At 38.3% G+C, this 23020-nt stretch overlaps 1 protein-coding gene across 1 annotated transcript in view; it reads right to left on the minus strand.

Annotated features, from left to right (window-relative positions):
- Positions 1-13971: 13971 nt before the first annotated feature.
- The window catches only part of MAN1A1 (mannosidase alpha class 1A member 1), a gene marked incomplete at its 5' end in the record, with an annotated part of 170800 nt that continues 161751 nt past the window's right edge, over positions 13972-23020 (minus strand). The window contains 2 exons of the mRNA XM_029943218.1: positions 13972-16704; positions 17105-17220. Coding sequence (XP_029799078.1) covers positions 16578-16704; positions 17105-17220 — 243 coding nt within the window. The remainder of the gene's footprint in view (positions 16705-17104; positions 17221-23020) is intronic.

Here is a 23020-nt window from a genome sequence, read left to right on the forward strand (position 1 = left end):
CAGAGAAGAAAGGCTTGCCCCTGACAGTGGTATCAGTGCCCCCTTTTGCTTCTCACTCATGCCCTCATGCACTTCACTCCTGCCCCTTCTCCTTGTCATTTCCTTGACCTTCAATGCCCCATCCCCTTGCCCCATTGTACCTTAAGTCCTTTGTTTTAGCCAGTCCCTCTGTCTGGAGCACTCTTCCCCGGATGACCCAAATAGCTCCCTGGTGAATTCTTCATGTCCTTCACGCTTTTGTTCCAATCTCTTGCTCTCAATGAAGTCCACCCTGACCACCTCATCTTCATTCTGCAACATGTGCAGCTGGTACCATCCCTACACTCCTGATCGTCTTACCCTGTTCCATTTTTAAATTTTCCTATGGTTCTCATCTTCTAAGGTTTTTTTTTTTTATAGTTTCCTTACTTAGGAAGTTTATTGTCTTCTGCTGAAATGTAAGCTGCTCAGGAACAGGAAGCTTTGTCTGTTTGTCCACTGATGTCTCCAAAGCACCTGGAATAATGACTGGCATATGGTAGGCTCTCACTCAATTAACAGATGAGGAATTAATTAAAGAAAGGTCATCCTAGCCTCAATCTAGCAAGAGGCAGAGATGGATTTGAACTCTCAAGCTAACCTCAGAAACCATGGCCTGTTCTGGTGGAGAGCACATTTTTGGCCCCTCAAGCAATGCCTATTAATTAGATTTTTCCATCAGACTGCTCCCTCATGCAGGGATACCAAACATATCTGTGAACACAAGACTTTGCTTCGTTTTTCCCGGGTGACTGGTATCCTGCATCCTGCACATCCTGATGAGGTGGCATGCTTCTGGTCACAGGGCACTGAGCTCTCTGGTCCTTGGCAGTGTTCTGAATGGGTTTTCTGGAAACAATACAAGCTGTTGGGCCCATGCTGAGTGCTCAAGAAACATGCTTGAGATCTCTCCAAGTCAGACACCTGTCAAATCCAGAATTGGCTCCTGGCCTTGCTTGAAGTATTTGCTCTCTAGGAAATGATGGAGGGAAACAGCCGGGGCTTCTAAGGCATGAACTGGAGGTGTCGGGGCAGCACAGAGCCCGAGAGGGCATAAGAAGGGGCCTGGGGAGCAGGGGTTCCAGGGATTGTCCAGGTGACTGTTCCCATGGCAGAAATGCAGCTGAGTCCCTGAGGGTTGGGTTACTGTGGTGGTTTTCTCTTTTTTGCTTTTAATGAGGGTCTAGGATGGAGGTGCTTTACCATGAAGAAACTGTAATGTGAAGGGAGAACTGGGCCAAGCCTTCATCAGTTTCCTCAGAACGGATCCTCCCTGAACTCCCATTCCCCTGAACCTTTACTATTGTTATGCTGGTGGTTTTGGTTTCCGTTTTGTTTTTCTTGTTTTTGCTCCTGTTATTATTATGTTGGCATTAAGGACAGTTTTCATCATAATCTCAATAGCTTGGTAATAGAAATTTAGACATTGTATGGATTCTGAGTGAAAGGAAACATTTATATTTATTCTCACATTTAGTGGTTCAGTGTTAGCGTTTCTAGGATAGCTCGGGAATTAATGTTTTAACGAATACCCCTACTGCTCAGGAATACCATTCTGGAACATATTAATCCAGTCAGAGAACAGCCAGTTCGGCTGGTATTTGGTCAACAACAAGCATTTCTTTCCCACAAAAGAGAGTAATGGGATTAATTTAGCATTTCCTAGCTTGTAGCATCCATTTAAACATAAATCTCTATATAGAGATTGATTGCACATATAACCATAAAATGGAGCATTTGGGGAAATATTATGATGAGGAAAATTGGAACACAAGCACAAATCAGGCCTTGGCTTATGACGTACAGGAAACCAATGCATGTTCTTGGGAACAGCACTTAGAAAATGGACTTAATAAAAATAAATCACTTCTATATGATTTCCCATTGCAAGAAGTTGACATCTGTAGATATCTCAGTATTTGGAATTGCCATGGCATTGTTTTAATTAATTCCAGATGATTCTGGATGGTTCAGTTTTGCTCCCAATGGATATACATTTTCTCCTTATGAAAAATTTTGTAATAGACTTTTTTCAAAGTATGTCTTGGAATTCAGATGGTCTCTTTTTGATCACCTAACAAGTGAATAAAACACATCTTTTAAGCTGCACCCTGGTGACTTGAGAGACTATACTTGGTTTTCCAAGGTGTATAGTTTATCAGGATGCACTTTGCCCCTGATTGAGCTTACCTGGTCTAGCAGAAATATATAGGGTGTCACACACAGTAGCAACTTCCTTTTTCACATGTGCCTCTCTTCCTTGGTATTCTCACAAAAGCCTCCAAATGGTTAAAAAAGAGGTCACATTCTTCATCATACATCAACTGGGATCCTGGAATAAAAACATCAATTTTAGCAATATCCTCTGGATACAAATAGTGCAAGGAATTTACATTTGGGGGACTCCTGGGTTAACTCGACCACCTATATTTACTTGGTGACTGTAGCAGTCAATATTATTTGGTTTCCAATATTTTTCATCTTCTTTCCCCTTTGAGAGTCTGATTAAAATTTTAGATCCTCATCCCTGAAAAATGCGCACACACTCACAGGCCCCATCCATGGATCCCTACATGGACAACTGCTCACCTGACACTATCCCATCAATTTCTTGTGTTTATGTTCCTTGTTGCACACTCTCGAAATGTGCCCAAATGCATTGTTTACATTGAAACATGTACACATACTACAGACATATTTGAATGACATTTTCTCCATTAGAGTGATTAAATGAAATAATGTATGTGATGATGTGCCATAAAAAGCCAGATATGAGACTGCTGATAATATTATTTTGCATTGGGCATTTAAAAATTCAGCACTAAAGCTGTTGGTTAACATTGCAGCATATAATTTATTTTGTGAAAACTGCTCTAAAATATGACCTTTCCATTCTTATAATTCAAATGCTTCTTTATTCTTATTTCCTTCTAGTGATTCATTTAAGAAAAACTCACAGTATTCCTACCCTCCGCCATTTATGGGATGGGTACATTTGGGTGCATACCATATATAGGGCCATTTGTATTCTGTAAAAAGACCACTCCTCTGCAGTCCTCTGATGGGCTTGCAACTTACTGTACGTCCAACAAAGGTCTTGCCAAAAGCAATTAAGTCCTGACCTGAATTAGTAATTTTATTACTTACATTTTAAGCAAGTTAACTACTTGTTTGTTTACCCAATTTCTTGTTATGAACTGATTACAGACCATTACTATTTATTAATATACCACATTAGATTTCACATCTCCTGTACCATACACGGAAATAAAACCAGCCAGTTTTATGGTTATAAAGGATGTCTGTTGCAATCACCCTCTCATTCAGCCTCTGGAAGCAGATAACCACTCAAGAACAGTTTATGAGCTTGCTAATCCTTTTTACCCCCCTGTGCCTTTGGCGGTAATATACAACTCTGGAATGGAGAGCCCTCAGGAGTATTGTCTAAATTAAATTCTTAGAGTTGGGTGGAAAATGACTTATGAAAGGAATAACTTTGTCCCGGCATATGGTTTATGGATAGTGAGACTTTTGCTTAACATTCGGGGAGGAGGAGTAGGGAATGGAGAAGCTGGAAATTGGAGAAACAGACTGTCTGAGGGAAAAGTAGAGAGTGAAACAATGTTTATTCCCTATTTCTTAACTCAGTAGAATCACACTTGAACTAGTGCATTCATGCAAAATCTTCAATAAAGAAAGACCTTTGAGCATGCACACCTTTCAGAATACTGAAAGGATGAATGCCACCAATCCGTCTGGATTGAACTCAGAAGAAAAAAGAAGAAAAATTATATTCATACTGTTTCGGTACATTCAGGCTGCTATAACAACGCCATAGACTGGGTGGCTTATAAACACTTATTTCTCACAGTCTGGAGACTGGGAGGTCAGAGACCAGGGTGCCAGCACATTTGGTGTTGGGTGAGGGCCTAATTCCTGGTTTAGAGTATTTTTGTCATGTCCTCATATGGTAGAAGGGGTGAGGGGGCCCTTTGGGTTCTCTTCAATAGGGGCACCAGTCCCATTCATGAGGGCTCCATTCTCCTGACCTATCACCTCCCCAAGGTTACACCTCCAAATACCATCACGCCAACAATTAGATTTCAACATGTGACTCTCAGAGGAACACATTTAGTCTGCAGCACACACTCATTTGTTAGATATGTATTATATACTGCGAGCTAGCATCAAGGATGAATAGACACCATTATAATATTTTTCTACAAAAAGGAAAACATTACTTACATATTGTCTTCCAGACAATCAATTTTGGACTTTGAAATTGTTCCAATTTGCCTCCTAATACTGCAAATTTGTTTCAACCAATCTCCTAAATTGGATATTTTGGTTGTTTCAACTTTTATAAATAACAGAGCAGCAACAATTAGCTGAAAATACATTAAGAAAAAGCTCTAGTCCTAATTCTGGAAAAAAAAAAGACAAAAAAATGCTTAAATTCAGGACTCACAAAGCATTGCAAAACAACCGCATTCTATAATCAAATGGTCAAACTTGGCAATGGGGACGGGGGTATTACTTTTTGACCAAATTGTAGTGCAAACTGGACTTATATCTGTCCTGTTTGTAAAGTTAAATTGCTTTCGACAGGTTGTTTTGATCTAAATCACTACTAGAGAGAGTTATACTGGAACAAATACTTCCAGTATAATATAATAAGTACATTCATTTAGGCTTGTATAAGGTGCTACCAGAACACAAAGGAGCAAGACAGAGAAAGGTTCAGAAGTAACCTTTGAACTGGACTTGGAAGAGAAAGCATTGCCATCTAAACCAAGCAAGGAATGCAGAACAAAATGCTCTGAAATGTCTTTTCTTTAAGTAATTTTTTTTTTTTTTAATCACAGGATTCTTTGCTGGTGAGGACTATTAAACTAATAGAGTCAGTGTCTTAAAAAAAAATCTAAGTTCTCTCTCTTGCATGATCATTTAGCTTTCATCATTTTTATGCTCCACTAAGTAGGATATAAAACTAGCCTGATGTATTTGGGTTGGCAGATAAAAGCTTAAAAAAGTGCTATCAGTCATATGAAAATTTGGACTTAAGATCAATTGTGATCCAAAGCAGGGTGGCCGGGGCGCCTGGGTGGCTCAGTCGGTTAAGCCTCCGACTTTGGCTCAGGTCAGATCTCACGTTCATGGGTTCGAGCCCCGCATCGGGCTCTGTGTTGACAGCTAGCTCAGAGCCTGGAGCCTGCTTCTGGTTCTGTGTCTCCTTCTCTCTCTGCCCCTCCCCCTCTCATGTTCTGTCTCTCTCTGTATCATAAATTAAAAAAAAAAAATTTACAAAGCAGGGTGGCCAAAGTTTAATCACTGACTTCTTAGACAATCAGCTTGATGGCCACGCTTTCTGCAGGTTTTATTCTGAGTCAAACTGCCCTTCTATTCTCTGAGAACAAGGGCTTCATGGACTCACAGATTTCTTCCCTTGAGTCCATTATTTGATTGAAAGCATTTGTTAAACGTTTTTGAACTTTCATGGATGGGCAGATGTGGCTTCTCACTACTGAGAAGTTGACTACTGAGATATGAAGGATCAAAAATATGTGCAATTTTTTTGCTGTGTAGTTCAGGGAGGGTACATAGATCATTGCACTCAAAGCTCTCAAACTATCAGTTTCTAGCAGCTGGCAGTCTTAGGGCTTGTTTTTTTTCCCAAGAAAACCCCTCAAGCTAAGCCAAGATCCCAAATGGTGCATCTACTTATAGTCACTTTTGCCAGACATTTACCTGTTTTCTTTCATATCTATTTCCTGAACATCCTCAGCTTAGCTCTGCATTTCAGTGGACTACATTTCCCAGATTCCTTTGCCCTGTTTTCCTGATAGTCTTGACCAATGGAGGGCATTGATAAAGACTGGAAGGTAGGAGACAGGGAGAAGCAAGGGTGTTTCTTTCATTCATTGTGTTCTTTGGGGTGTCTCTGCTAAATCACCTTCATGATTCTAGCTCCTGTTGGGACTGTTGCTTTTGAAACAGGTAGTTTCAGTTCCTGGCAGAAAGTCCTCTGTTGTGGATCTAGCTCATGCTTTGACCATTTCTTATCTTTGATGACATCAACTCCACCTTGTATCTTTCCATTTCCTGCCAAAGATAGTGGCATCCTGCCATTGCTAATTCCTGAATTGACATCAGAATTCACCATCCCATTTGGCTTCTCAGCATTCCTATCATCTATGCAACAAATTCTTCGTGTTCAACGTCTTTTTTGAGACAGAGTGGTTTCTGTTACCTGGCTGATACACTACTTGTAATAATTACAAAGATACTGATCACAAACGAACACTGGAGGAATTCTCACTTGAAACTGATCTCTTGACAATGTAATGTCTACTCCTGAGGCTTCTATCTAAGAATTTTGGTATTTTAACCATCAAAATCACAGGAAAAGGAAGGTCTCCCTGAGTCCTGTTGAGGTGTGGGATACATCAGTAGTTTAACCAAAGGTGTTAGGGCAGTTCCTAATATGCAGTGGGGAGCCACTCACCAAGTGACTTCTGCCCAGCGTAGCAGTAATTGGGACTTGATCTTGGATTTTTCTTATTGTCAAATAGGTCTTTCCTTCTGCTTCTAGCTTTTTATAGAATTACCATGAGCAAAAATGTAATGTAACATAGTTGAAGGGTGGGGAGGGGTACATATGTCTCATTTTTTTCCTTTACACCTTTTACTCCAAAAGAGAATAAAACATTTATTTTAGAGAGTATCAAGATTCATTTTAAACAGAATATCCTCTACAGTTAATCAATAGATAAAGAATCTGGAGAAGTCTTTGCTCCTGCCTAGATGTGCTGAAACTCCTATTTAAAGATTGAGTTGTGTGCAGGAGCCAAGAATGCTTTTTGGTTTGGCAGTCTTTATCTGATCTTTGTGAGAGGTTAAAAGCCCAGATATACAATGTGGAAATTTTGAAACTTCTCCTTAATGCAATCATCATTGTGTGAAGGAGACCAAAGGAAAAAACAATCTATCCTATACTTTTTTTAAAGTGGCAAAATAAATCCAAGTTCTTATTAAAATTTGTTACATTTGTTTACCTTTTAATCATGGTTTTGACATATGGTTTTTAACCAGTGATTAAAGAAATCCTGTATGTTGATTTATAATAGTGACAAAATCACTTTCAGATTTTCAGAGATCGATTAACCTAAGATCCTTTGTTTTTCTCCTTCTCTGTTATTTGTTCTCTTATATTAACACCACCCCTAGATGTGAGAGACAAGATAAGGTCAATGGAGGCGTAAAATTCTAATCCATTAGTCACCTGTTAGAATGGTTAAAGAAAGACCAGCTTGGGAGAAAGGAGCTGAACTTACTAAAAAACATGTATGATCATATAATTATTAAGAGATCTACTTTAGACCTAGAATCCTTTGTCCTGTTATTGGAGAGGACTATGACAAAGGCTGCGGACCCTAGAGTAGGAGTTATCGTTTACATCATGATGGTGTCCCTCCAGTGTTTCACTGACCTGAGGAAGCCAGCCCCGATGTGTGGGCATGCTGTTGAGAAGTCTTTATCTATGATGACTGAAAAGACAACCCTTTACCCCCCAAACAAAGTACACTAAACACGCCAAATCCTAGTGGAGTTGAAACTATGTGAGGGTCTGTTCATCTTAATAACAGTGAGTATTCCAGAAGCAATTAAAATGGAGGAATACAGCTTGGGCTCCTCTGGGTTTTCCCTGAGACAGTTGATATAATTTGAACATACTAAGCGAAGAGAAAGCTGTCCTATTTTTGGTGAGTTTACTTTTGCAAGTACAATGATGCAAATTTCCTAATGACAGCTTATAATTAGGTATCTCACAGTTAAGGTAAACACTAGATTACCCACTAAAAATAGAATTTACATTCAACTTTGAGTTAGTAGGGCCCAGCAGGAGCTGTGTTCTGTTGCAGGCAAATTTAGATGAAAATTGTTTCTGTATTTTGAACAAAAGTTTGAGGCTTTCTATCCATTTCTTGCCATGTTTTTTTCACTCTTTACCAAATGCTCTCTTAGTGTCTCCTATGTGCAGGACGCAAGGGAACAATTGGGTTGGAAACAAGCATGTGCCAGGTGCATATTAAGTCCTGCATTTATATTAATGAACAGGCCCTAGAATCTTCCTTTTTAAGTTTTATTAATTTTTTGTGCATATTTGCCTTTTTTCTAGTCTTTAGCTCTATGAAAAGCAAGTCTAACTTGCTGCTCCCTGCTGATAGATATCCTAGGACCTAGGACAGTGTCTGGAACATTCTTGGGGTTTACTATTTGTGGAGAGAGAGAGACAGAAAGAGAGAGAGAGAGAAAGAGAGAGAGAGAGAGAGGAAAGAAGGAAGGAAGAAAGGAAGGAAGGAAGGAAGAAAACAAAGAATGACACCGTAGTATGATGCATGTGAATAGAAGTGTGGTGAGAGTGTGGCCGGCTAGCAGAGGCAAGGCGCACTTTCCTAAGCAGAATCTGGAAGCAGAAGCAGGACAGAAGTCAGCTGGAGCTAACAGTCTGATGTCCTTGCGGTGGGGGTCCTGGAAGACGGGGGAGGCGTACTCTCACATCATTTGTGTTCTGCCTGCTGTGGACACTGAGGTCTTTCTGGCCTTTCTTCTTCTCTCTCTCTCCTATCTCTCCTTCCTGCCTTCCCTTCCTTTCCCCTCCCCTTCCCTCTTCTCCTCTTCTTTTGCCACCTCCTCCTCCTCCTTCTCTTACGTGGGCTGAGCAGACAAATCAATTCTCAATCAAAATAACGATGCATTTTCTTTGGATGTGATTAATTTTACGTGATTAGTTGATTTTGGGAGCAATACTGTTCTTTCAGAAGAGTTATTTCAGCAATCCTACCTAGTTCATAATATTGAGTTTGTTGGTTTTTAAAGCTTCTCTGGGTGTAGGAGGCAGATGCAAGACCCTGCCCGAGCACATGGCGAGGTACAGCCTGCCAGCCTCTAGTGCTCCCACCGCCCCCCACCCCGGCCAGATACCGCGATGAGTGAGCGACCAATGCGAGGCCATGGAATGGGTCAGCCCTGCCTCTGCCAGCCTATCATGAGCTGCCGCGCAGCCTGGGCGGCAGGTATCTATGGGGGAGCAAGCAGCGGGGAGGGGGAAGGAAGAAGGAAGAAAAGAACCAATAAAAGTCTCTGCAACGAATCCCGGTGTCGTCAGTTCTTCAAATTGCGGGCAGTTTGAGCGGCTCTGGCAAGAGTTTGAGCGGCTCCGGCATCTGGGATGAAAACAAAACTAACAGTTCTGTTTAAAAGGACTACTTAATTTGTAGCCACTGTTTTATTTTCAAGGGATTAGTTAAGTACATCAGTGGCACAATTGATATGATGTTCTTACCAGAGCAATAATCAGGTAGGGTGATCTCTATTTCTTTTCTTCTACAAATGCTAAAAGAACACCTCTTGTTCTTCAATAAAGAAAATAATTGGAAAAGTCTTCCATTAGTGCATGATAGAGGTGAAGAAGGAGCTAGATATTTGTCTTCGCATGTCAGAAAATAAATGCTAAATTTTGACCTTGGAAGATGGGCAAGGACATGTGTTTGACACAGTCTGATTGAAGGATGGCATCCAAAAAGCCTAGGGTTACTGGAAACAGTAGGCAAAATAATAGCAAATGTGTTGTCACAACAAAACAAGCAGGAGACTGCATGGTAGAGATGATTCTTTCGTTGGATGTAAGAGCTGAAAACAGGGCCTGGAATTTATGGATTGGAGGCATAATCCAGCCGGGTACAGAGCCAAGAACTTGTACATATATTAGTTATTTTAATTCTCAGGAAGTAGGTACTATGGCTCCTATTTTATAGATGAGGAAACTAAGGTTTTGATGCTTGCAATCTGGGTGTGGCGCGCTCTAGTCCATACACAGAAAGTTCCTGCTGTTTCCTGTTCCAGCATTCACGACAGACATCATTCAAGGCATAATCTAGTAGCTACACATATGCTAGTTGCTTTTCTCACTTTACAGATGAGGAAACTGAGATGTTCAGATGTTGGAGCTTGTTTCAAATCACACAGGAAGTTGATAATAAAGCTAAGTTTGGAATTCAGTTGTCTCGATTCCTAGGGAAGTCAACTTCATTGCATCTACTTTCTACTATCCCTTCTATCTGTATCATATAAAGAAGAGAGACTAGAGGGACTTAATTGTTTTATGGCAGAACTTAAAATGTATATAATTTGGGGGCTCTGGTTAAGATTATGTAAGACACAAAGTTATCAGTTTGGCAATAGCAAGACAGAAGAGGAATATGAATAGTAGTAAAATGTACTTAGGGTTATATACTCAGTGAGGTTAAAGTGTGTATTATAATGAGATTTTGCACCTAGAAGGAAGAGTGTTTGTTTTTCTGTCACTAAATAGAGGCCTTGGGTTACACTGAGCCAAAATCATGTCCAGGAAATGGGACCAACAACACAGTGCCTGCCTTAAGTTGAAAGGGTGGTGTCCCATCCTGCTTTCAAGCCATGCGCTTCTTTCTACAAAGAACTCCAGAAGAGTTGCAAAGTCAGGAACAAAGTTCCCAATGATTCTGTGAAGAAGGATCATTCACTTGTTTCTCCTGGGAGGGTTAAAAAGCAAAAGAAAACAAAACAAACTTCTCAGGTGCCAGTAGTTTTTGAAAATGCTGTCTAAAAGCAGTGCATTTTATGGCCCTATTTGCAGAATTATGAGTTAATGTGTTCATAGCCTGAGGCCAAAATACTCCAGTATGTGGAGAAGTTTTTTTTTTTAAAGCTATACACTATTCCTGTTTTCTAAGTTTTCATGGTAATTTGCATTCATTGGGGAATTAAATGGATCTGTGCCACAAATTTACATTAATTTATTCAGTAAGTAATGGCATGTTTTAGGGGGTTCGAAGTGATCATCATAATGGTGAGCCAACAAATCTGTCGATTAGCATTACAATGATGCGAAACCACAAGCCATGGGGGATAGAAATGAAGGTGTTCTTTGGAGGTCGTTTCCAAGAACATCTTACGTATTTACATGGCACATGGCAAAACTAGGAATTCTGTGTAGTTTGTGCAAGTGATAGTCATGTTAAAACTCAACAAGATCAGAAGATAAGATTTGAGAACTGACTTTAGAAGCAGCTACTGGGAAAGAAAGCAAAGGAAACAGTCACTGAATAAAAAGAGCAGTGATTGAAGTTAATACGTTTGAGATTCCCACAATAAAAAGAATTATGCTTGAAAATCCAATGTGAATCTGTTTCTAAAACATTTACATGTATGGCTTCTTGCTCAGTTTGCAAAAGGACAAATCTATGTTTCCAAAGTGATCCAATATGTGTTTCAAGTTGTTGTGCTTAAATCTTGAAGTGGAAACAAAATATGCTTGTCATGACTTGCTAATTTATTCGTTATTTCTTCTGGGAGGTTTGGGACTTCCACAACCTATAGCTTACAATTCCCAATTTATACAATTGTATAGCTTACAATTGTGGTTTCCAACTTTAGCATGCTTGGTTAGAACAAAAAAAGCTAGTTCAACATGGATATTGATATTCCAGGACCCCAACACAATTTTGATTTGCTAAATTTAGGGAAAAGCTGTAAGATCTGCATTTCAATAGGACTTGCAAGAAACAATGAATAGGTGAATAGCTATATTTTGAGAAAGAGCCTTAGACCAATTTTCAAGGGTGAGCACTGAATTTACACCTTTATTTTGGGTATAAGGTATGCTTCCATATATTGTTCATTTTTTTATTAGCGTAAATCTTACCGAATCCTTGTGTCTGGAAGCACAGGACAGAAAACGGTTTCTGTCCTTGGGAAAATCCCCCAGTTTTCTCATATTTAAAATAAGAGACTAAATGCTGTCTAGACTCCTATGCAGTTCTGATACTTTATTATGCATATTTGATGTCTGGCAAATATTTCTTGAAGATCATGACTCATGTGTTGGCCAGTGTGGATAGAATGAGCCAGGAAGAAACAGAAATCAGTGTTTGGGCCATTAAATCAGTTAAAAAGATTAAATACATACCCCTCCCTTTGCCTCTAACCTCCCACATTTCAGTCCATCCAAGGGAGCTGGAATGGCAATTAGATATACAAAGTATATGCTCAAATGAGAAAAGATTTATCTAGTTTTCTTAAAATGTTTAGCAACTGTCTATATATAATTATCAGAAATTAGATGTATGGAGTGCCAAGCAGCCATCTCTGTGGATGGCTGATGGTTAGTATAATATGAATCATGTTTAGAATATCATTTAATAATTCTGTCAGCAATGAGTAGACACAGCAGGCATTATGTGTATTACAAATAACTCAGAAGGTTCCCATTTGAGTAACTATATGTTAAGTGAAAAACCAATTCCTTTGCTTGATGCTGCAGAAAGAGCTTTCTTATGAGACAGGGATTATGAGATTAAATCATAGAAATAGTAGACTCTTCAAATAATACTGCTGAAAAAACTCTATATTAGAAAAATCATGACTTACCTTTTTCTGGTGTATATTTTACAGAGGGCCATGCATGATACAAGTTTTCAAAAATTTGGTTGGTTGAGTTTCTTCTAGCCACAAACACATATTTACTCCATATCTCCTTAAAACAACTACAGGTAGCAATAAAAATGGCCATTATTATGACTACTTATTTAAAATAACAGTATGTTATATAATACTGATACCTAATATTAAAAAATAATTTGATGCTTATTGGGGCACCTGGGTGGCTCAGTTAGTTGAGCATCTAACTTTTTGGCTCAGGTCATGATCCTGTGGTCATGGAATCAGGCTGTGGTGAGCGTGGAGTCTGCTTGCGATTCTCTCTCCCCACCCCACCCCTCTCCCCAACTGGTCGACTGGTGCTCTCCCTTTAAAAAGTTAAAAAGAATTCACTGCTTATTAAAAACCATTTGAAAATAGCCATAGCAGAAGTTAGGAATATAAGGTTCATGCATTCATTCAGTCACCCGTTCACCAGACATTCACCATGAGCCACCAATGCTACTTGAGATGGGCCACATGGGGTAGAGGAAAGCCAAACAAAGTTACTTCCAGTTCTCATGGGGGTTAAATTTTAAGGGCTTAGAGAGATAATAAGCAAATAAGGAAATAAAAATGTAACCTACACCTTGAGAAAGAGCCTTAGACCAGTTTTCAAGGGTGAGCCCTTGAACGCTAAGGAGAAAATAAAATAGAGGAAGACACAAAGAGTGATGGGGAATTTTATATGAATTTGTCAAGGAAGCTACTCTGATACGGTGACAAGTGAGCAGAGACCTGAATGAGGTGAGAAATTTGCCAGAAAAACACCTGGGAAAGAGATGGACCTAAGGGTATTTTGCTAAGTGAAATCCACCAGTCAGAGAAAGACAAATACTGTAAGATTTCACTTATGTTTGGAATCTAAAAAAATAAAACAAATGAACAAACAAACAAAGCAGGAACAGACCTATGAACACAGAGAACAACCTTTGGTTGCTGAAGGGGAGGAGGGTGGAAGCCCTCCGTAACTGAAGTTCTCTCTTTTCTACTAAGCTTCTCTGACTACTAAAATCCTAGTGACCTCCTGCATCCCCGGACTTCTAGAGCAGAATTTAACTGGCAACTAAATGCTGTTTTGTTTTGTTTGGGTGGTGGGCTGAGTCCTATTTTCTCGACTGAACTGTAAACTTCAGAACAAGGATCGTGCTTCATGCTATTTATTGCACTAACTCCCCATCTCTACTCTATATGCCCTGGTGTTGAACATATTTTGGAGTCTTAATATGATATTTGGTTAATCAAAAAGGTATATGCAAAATTGTTTGCAATTTTAAGTCTTTAATGAGAAGCGTTTCCTTGTCTAGATTCTCTGGGTATGACATGGAATCACTCTTAGGATTAATAATAATCACTATTATTTCAATTTGCAATTGTACACACTCACCCTATGTATACAAAAACTTACTTAAAAGGAGAAAAACAACAAATGAGGAGATATATTAAAAGGCTTTATTCACAATAGAGAAATTTTACAAATATAGTTTTTAAAAATTATGTGTCAATCTATTATGTTTCCCATAACATTAGAGATTTATATAAAGTTGGAAATGGCAGAATAGACTTATGCACAAATTAAAAACAATCAATGGAAAGAATGGGGACTACATATGATGGAGTCATGACAAACATCATTGAGTTCTGTAAATTTCCATATAATTTATATGTGTAATATTAATTGTGCACAGTATACCAAAAACATATGCAGGAACACAAATTTAAGTGTTATTTTAATTATTCACCATTCAGGATGTGAATATATATGTAAACTTAACTGCACAGTTTTGTTGAAAATGAAAGACAAAGTCTACCTAAGGGCTTCAGTTGTTTAAAATAATTAACACAAAATACAACTTTGATTTAAATTACATCACCATAAGAATGACCTCTTACCTTGTTTACATTTTTGGTGTTTTGGGGACTTATGTTAAAAAATCCAAGTTCTAGAATTGAAAAACTTTGTTCTTGCCATTGGCAGAGCAAAATGTAGTACAGTCATCTTGCCTGTTTATATCAGGTTACAAAAGGTCCCTTCCAGTGCAGTGTGTACACATGACCTGATTTTAATATCCTCTCTGCTGCAGAAATACGTATCAGCTTTGCGCTCTTTCAAATCAAATTGAAAATCAAAGAAAATAAATTAATTTAAGTTGTGAATCCAAAGATATTCACGTGAAAATTAGCATCTAAATACATATGGCCCAATTATTGCAGTCATCTTGTACACTTGGAAGTCCTAGGAAAAAAGGACTCTCAACTATCCATTCATTTCATAAGGGGAGCTGAAGATATGAGTGGAAAGAATTAATCTGGGTCACAGGAATTCATTAACATGGCAATAATGATGCACTAAAGGATCTTTTTCATTTACTAACTTTATTAATTTATTTTTTGACATAAACCAATGTACAGTACTGAAAAAAGAGCAGGTCACACAGGTGGTCCTTTCAGACAAAGGAAATCTTGAAACACTTTCAAAAACTGAAACAGCTGAAACAATGGAGTCTACTGAGATCTAAGAAAATAATTAAAAAACATGATGTTGAACCATGTGAAATTGTGGCTATAGGACAGTTTTTAAAACTACAAATGCAGCAATTTCATATGGTTCAGCCTAATTCATGAGGTTGCACTGACCTATCTGACCACTTCAGGTGGAAATGCAGGTGCTCAAAGACTCTGTTCTTCAGCATATGCATCATCATATTGGCCCTTTCATGGGACATATGACAGAGGGTGCCACTAAATTTATTCTTGGGAAAGCCACTCATATCTCAAATAATGCTTATTCTGAAGACTCATATAATTATTTTGATCTACTATAGGACTGTGGGAAATTAGGAATGTCCACTCCTATATATTGTTTCTAGGCTGGGATCTCTATGTTGAATTTGACCAGACAAAATGTGCTATATTCTTATTTGGCCTAAAAGTTTATTAGATTTTCTTCAGTTGACCAAGAATAGATATATTAGCAAAGCTTTTTTCAGAGTTAAACTCTGCTTTCATAAACTGAAATAACTTACGACATTTGAGAAAGGGCCTTTTTCAAATCTGAAAAATCTGAACCAAATGTAATGCTTTTTTTTGATAACAATAAAAAAACCCTTAAAGATGAAATACAAACTAAAAACCATGTGAAATACTCACCCTTTTTTAGAGAGACTCAATTTCTTTATATACTCAGTTAAAAGCAAAATCGAATGCACTAAAAATTATACTGTTTCTTTCAAATTCAGTAATAACAGAGCTCTGCAAAACCTGAATGCTCAACTCATTGTGTGGTAGGGAATGGAAGAAATTAGCCAGAACATGATCCAGAAACGACACAGGGCATTTAAAGTAAAATTTGAGAACTAATTCACAAATTAGGAAACACTAATATAATTAACTAACAAAAATATACCGTGGCTCGAATGAAATGAGGTCAGCATGAGATGATCCTTTTGGGATGACATTCTAATTTGAATTACAATGTGAGTGAAGTATTTTAGAAGACATTCTATCAAATAATGATAGACCCGCATAAAGAGGCTGTCTGTCACAGTTATAAGATCTGTCTCTGGTGGATAGACAAACCAGATTAACATAAAATTGAAAAGGAAAAAGCTTTTTTAATATTTAATTTATTATTATGGCTTTTTGCAACATGGCAAAACATTACAGCTTAAAGCAGACATCATCTCCTCATAGAGGAGGAAAAAGTTTTGCAGTCAAATCAAAATTGTAATTAAGAGGTCACTGGTATACCATTCTATTCAGTTGAATAAAAATGATACACCTTCATGAACTCCAGAGATTACTTAAAAAAAATGTAAAAACCTATGATCCACTGACTGAATAATAAAGGATCGGATAAGGAATTTAGGTCCATCTATGCCTATGATAATAAACATAAAAGACTGCAAAACAATTTCAAAACTTAGAATAATAATCACAGACCTATTGATAAAAATTCATCATGTGGCTGAATACCAGAAAAAGAATTATTAAGGTATGCAGTGAAGGGAATGGAACAGAGTGAAATATAAAATGTCTTTTTATTTTTCATTGAGTTCAACTTCCTTTTTATTCGTAGAGAGTACAGGGAGAAGATGTGCCTCGGTATTGAAAATCCAATGTTCCAGTGGAAGGAGATCGTCATCAGAAAAAATTAAGTACAAATACCTGGAGAGAGAAATGTGAGCATGTAAGACTCAAGCCACTGTGTCAGGCACTGAAAGCAATAACACACAGCAAAAACCACATCAACATCTCCATTCATCTTATGGAGAATCACGGACAACAGTCAAGTATTGCAAAACCCTGAGGCAACATAGTCACTGATGTGGAATAGAGAAGCTGCTTTGTGTTTGGGTATTAGTGTGTGAAAACCCACAAAGCAGTCCCAAGTCATCAAACTCCTGTGACAACCGGAGACATTTCCGCAATTATTGCCGGGCATGTAGGATGGCATTCGGAAGCAGTTGTACTTGATATTGTTTGCATGTGTTCATGAAGAAGACATTGACAAAGAAGATCTGACCAGGTACCTCCGCCACATACTTTGAGAATACATTTTACTTACTTCAGTGTCTCTGCCAGGAAGAAACTCTGCTGAACATCGTCGTAACTCTCATGTCTGAGGTAAACATCTCTTAGGCCTGAATAGCCTCCGTTCACTCTGCAGTGATTTTCCAGGGCCTATATTACAACAAAGACGGAAAAAAATGGTCACATTTCAATAACTTGCCACCAGTTTTTATTACAAAATTGCCAAATTCAAATAAAATAAGGATTCAAATAGAAGATGCATTAGAAGAGTTTTAGGTGACAATTTAAAAAAACCACAAAATGTAAATGCATATGAAGTAATGAGAAGTTAAAGGCCACATGGACAATGTATCTCACCTAATTTGAAACACTTCTACATTTAATTTTGAGATAATTTTTCAGCGATTTTTGGTTTGCTTCCAGACCACTATAATAAGTGAATATTGTGATTAAGTGAATCAAGTGAATTTCTTGGTTTCCTGTGAAGTTATGTTTACACTATAGTATGTTAGGTGTACAGAAGCATTATGTCTAAAAACAGCATATATACCTTAATTAAAAAATACTCTGTTGGTAAAAAAGGCTAAACATCATTTGAGTGTTCAGTGAGTTGTACAGTTTTTGCTGGGGGAGGTTTCTTGCCTTCATGTTGGTGGCTGCTGACTGATCGGGCTGGGGGTAGGTGAAGGCTGGGGTGGCTGTGGCAAATGCTTAAAATAAGACAACAATGCAGTTTGTTGACAGTTTCTTTCACAAATGATTCCTCTGCAGCACACAATGCTGTTTGATAGCGTTCTACCTACAGCAGAACTTCTTTCAAAATTGGAGTCCGTCCTCTCAAATGCTGTTGCTGCTCTATCAACTAAGTTTATTTAATATTCTAAATCCTTTGTGGTCCTTTCAACAATATTCACCAGGAGTAGACTCCATCTCAAGAAAGTACTTTCTTTGCTCATCCATAAAGAGCAATTCCTCATCCGTTCAAGTTTTGTCATGAGATTTGGCAATTTGATCACATCTTCAGGCTCTGCTTTTAATTCTAGTTCTCTTGATTTTTCTGTCACAAGTGCAGTTACTTCTTCCGTTGAAGTCTTGAACTCTTCAAAGTCATTCATGAGGGTTGGCATCAACTTCTTTCAAATTCCTATTAATGTTGATATTTTGACCTCTTTTGTAAATGATCAATGTTCTTAATGGCACATAGAATGGAAAATCTTTTCAAGAAGGTTTTCAATCTACTTTGCCCAGATCCAGAGGAATCACTCTCGATGGCAGCTATTCCCTTATTAGATGTATTTGTTAAATGCTCAAAGTCAAATACTCTTGGATCCATGGGCTGCAGAATGGATGCTGTGTTAGCAGCATGAAAACATTCATCTCATTATGCATCTTTATCACAGCTCTTGGGCTATCAGGTACATTATCAATAAGCAGTAATATTTTGAAAGGAATCTTTTTTTTCTTTTCTGAGCAGTAGGTCTCAACAGTGGGCTTAAAATATTCAGTAAACCATCCTGTGAACAGATGAGCTGCCATTCAGGCTTTGTTGTTCCATTTTAAAGCAGCAGAGTAGATGTAGACTGATTCTTAAGGGCCCTAGGATTTCTGAAATAAGTGAGCACTGGCTTCAATTTCAAGTTATCAGTTACATTAGCCCCTAACAAAAGAGTCAGGCTGTCCTTTGAAGTTTTGAAGCCAGGCTTCTTCTCCTCTCCAGCTATAAAAGTCCTAGTGGACATCTTTTTCCATAGAAGGCTATTTCATCTACATTGAAAATCTGTTGTGCAGTGTAGTCACCTTCATTAATGATCTGGGCTGGATCAGCACTTGCTTCACCTTGCTCTTTGATGTTATGAAGACAGCTTCCTTTCTTAAACTTCACGAACCAACCTCTGCCAGCTCCCATTTCTTCTGCAGATTCCACACCTCTTTCAGCCTTCACATAATTGAGGAGAGTTAGGACTTTGCTCTGGATTAGGTTTTGGCTTAGGAATGTTGTGGCTGGTTTGATCTTCTATCCAGACCACTAAACTTACTCCCATCAGCATTTCACTTTCTTATCATCCATGTGTTCACTGAAGTGGCACTTTTAATTTCCTTCAAGAACTTTTCCTTTCCATTGACAATGTGGCTGTTTGGCACAAGAGGTCTTCCTCACTAAACTTAATCATGTCTAGCTTTTGATTTAAATTGAAAGATGTGGGACTCTTCCTTTTACCTGGACACTTAGAGGCCATTATAGGGCTATTAATTGGCCTAATTCCTGTATTGTCATTATCTCAGGAAATAGAGAGGCCCAAGGAAGAGGAGAGAGATAGGAATTGGCTAGTTGGTGGAGCAATCAGAACACACAACATTAATCAATAAAGTTCTGTCTTACAAGGGCACAGTCTGGAGCATGCCAGAATAGTTACAACAATAACATCAGAGACCATTGATTATACAGTCACCATAGCAAATATAATAACAATGAAAAGTTTTAAATATTGTGAGAAATAATGTGACACAGAGACATGAAGCAAACAGCAAATGCTGTTGGAAAAATGGCACCGACTAGACTTGCTTGACACAGGGTAGCCACAAACCTTCAATTTGTAAAAAAAAAAACCATACAATATCCGCATAAGCACAATAAAGCAATGCACAATAAAATGAGGTATGTTTCTAGTTGTTACTTGGTCCCTAAGGCTAATTCTCTCTGGATCTTACAGGAAAAGTTTGCTGACCCAGGACCTAGAGAGACTGTTGAGTCAGCTGAGATTATAAACCCCATAACTTAGAAAGCATACTGGACCCAAAACAGCTGCTACTACGCTCGGAACATCTTATTTTGTAAAAACTGATTGTAGAATGCTAATTTGTAACATTGGTGCAGATATGAAAGAAGGAAATGCAAAGCAGTGAAAAAATGTGGCCGCTATCTATTTCTAAAAAAAATTTTTTTTTTTTTTTGGTCTGGGATGGAAGAAAATAGGATGAATCCATTTCTTAGCTGTCTGGAGAGAAATGATGCTCATTTCTGAAGTTCTCTGAGTATAACGAGTATTTAGAAAAGAGATGGGCTGGGCAGTGTGGGAATGAAAATTTAGGTAACAACCTGACACAATTTACAGGCTACATGAATCAAGAAAATATCTCATGATTTGGTACTTTTTAAAAGCCACTAGGAAAATATGATCAACTTTAAAAAATGCTTTGATTATATTTTCTGTTGCAGACAAATAAGCCAAGCAGGGAAAGACTGCAGAAAGGACCTTTCAGGTCTTATTATTTTTTTCCTTCCTTCTTTTCTTGACAGAAGTTCTTTTTAATTAAAAAGTCAAATACCAAATACATTGGAGTAGACCAGAGATTATTTGTAAAAAGGAAAAAACAAAAAACAGTATTTGGAAGAAATGGACAAGCTGGTTGTTATGGGACACAATTAAATCCTACTTCTAGACATTTCCTAAAAAAGATTTTAATAATGAAACCTCCCCCCACCCCGAAGTTCTTTGGTGATAAGCTAATGAGAGGAGCAGGCATGATAAACTGCTACTCCTCCTTCCCATAGAAATTTCTCTAAGTTCCTTCTTTCATTACAGGGAAAAAGTTGTTCCATGGGTTAGACAACGCCCACTCTTTTTTCTTCTTTTCAGTTTACCCCCATTCTTCATCTCCCTCAGTCCTAATGTGGTGTGCCATAGCGGTCCAGAAAACATTCAAAATCTTAGAAGAGGAAGCCAAATCCCAGCCCTAGACTCCCTGTGACCTCAGACGATTCTGGACCCAGGCAGTGTCCCTTTGCCCAACATGAGGTTGTCGCGAGAATAAAACAAGATGAAGACACGCTTAGCATAGTGAGAGGGGCCTTTCAGAGGCTTTTGGCAAATTAAACGGAAAAAAAGGGAACTGCCAGAGGCTTTTTTTTCTAACTTTCGAAAAACCTTTGAAAAACCTTTATGTCAAGTCTAAACTTCAGAACTTTAGGAATATAAAGTTGGGGATAAGCAGCCCTCCCGGATACCCATAACAGGTCCTGGTTTTACAGTATCTAACAGTGGAAGGAGTCACATATTTATGCTGCACAGTCTGATTAGAACATCATGTTACTACAATCTGTTCTTGGGACTCTCAGACTCTAGGCATAGGGATAACCTCGATTTTATGTAAATGTTTATATTATTAGTGACCGTATGTGGCTGGGATGTGCTAATAGCAGAGAAAAGAAAACAGGAACATGTATACAGTTACTGAAAGTCTAAACAAAGGATGAAGGACAAGCCAGACACCAAGTGACTGTACCTTTTTAGTGGGGAGAAACGTAAGAGAGTAGTGAGCAGCATGAGTTAAAATTGTCAGAAAGATAAAGAAAAGCATTCTCTTATCTTTAGGTTAAACAGGCTAGATAAATAGCTGATCCATGGAGATTTCCTACAGTGGATCCTAGGGAACAATGCTCATAATAAAGCTGAATGTTGAGTTTGGTCTGAGCTCAATGGTAGAACCTAGCAAAACAGATATATCAAAGAGTCTGGAAACAGGGATCAGGCCTGCCAAGGGAGAAGAAAGGACTGGGAAGACAATATGAAACAGGTCAGATTTAGGAGACCAGAAAAAAAATGTCTGTGCAAAAAAAGAAGTATAAAATCTCTATATAAGGCCTATCTGCTACTGTGGACCAGGGGAAACTTCATATAATCTATACATACCTATATTTATAGACACTGTCAAATCTATATTTACCAACACATATATGAATGTATATGTATTATTCATAGTAGAGCTTTATCAGAATATTATACATACGCAACTGGGGGAAATTTAATAAAGTTTTTAGACCTTATTGAGCAAAACAAAAGAACTATCAGGTAAATGTTATTTCTGCTATGTAGATTCACAAATGCATGAACATCTGCAGTTAATGGATTGTTGGTAATTTACAAAGAAGTTTCTAGTGCTGTATACTAGATTATATAATCTCATATCTTGTTCAACATTATTGTTGTGTTTGATTTACCTTTCAGGAATATGGTTAAGATGTGGAAAACAGGTCTACTGAGTGTATCAGTGAAAGAAGGCTGGAAATGGAGAATTTCATTAGAAGACAGGAGGGTTGACAAATACTTACAAAAAATAAGTATGGGTGAAAACAGGTAGGGAACAAAAGATATTTCACATCAGTAGCTATGTAGTCGCTAATACCATTTGGCCACCATTTCAGGGTAAGTCAGGAATTTCATAATCTACTAAAAGAACAAGCTGGACCATAGGCCATGGGAAATGATCCTCAGAAGAGAGGTTATTGAGTCACACAGCTCAGCCCTGAGAGACTGCACATGTCAGGAGGAGGTGGGTGGAGGAAATGATGGGTGAGGATGGGAGAGTTGGCAGAACACACTGTCTTCAGATAACTGAGGAGCTGAAATGTAGAAGAGAGAAGGGATTTTTCCTCATGACTCCCAGAACACAAAACACTGTAAATTCTGGTTTCAAAAGGAGTAGCTTTCTAATACTTTCAGACATTAAGAAATGGAATGAATTACTTTATTAATAGCATATTCCTTTTGCTACAAAGTCCTTGATGAGGAATAGCCATTTGGTGAAGAGGAAGACAAGTCTTTGAGTGGAAGGCTAGACTAGGTGATTTTGAAGATATACTCCTGTATTTTAGTTTGGCTTCCCCTAAAGACAGAGTATGAGATAAGGGTTGGAGGCAAGACATTTTTAGGGGATGAGTGGGGAATGTGAATAGGGCAAGGGAGAAGAGGCAGTAAAACATGTCAGTGAAATACACTGAGCAGGTTACAGCTGGGGGCCAAGAGGGCTTCCTCCTGCTGGAAACTATCCGAGGAATCACGCAGAATGCATCTCAGAGTTATTCTTCAAAGAGGGAAGACTGATGTAGTTGTCCATCAACTCTGAAGTCTCACTGCTGCAGAGTTGCCCATGGGGACTTTATCTCTCCCAT

Source organism: Suricata suricatta, chromosome 7 (genome assembly GCF_006229205.1).
Source record: "Suricata suricatta isolate VVHF042 chromosome 7, meerkat_22Aug2017_6uvM2_HiC, whole genome shotgun sequence".
NCBI lineage: Eukaryota > Metazoa > Chordata > Mammalia > Carnivora > Herpestidae > Suricata > Suricata suricatta.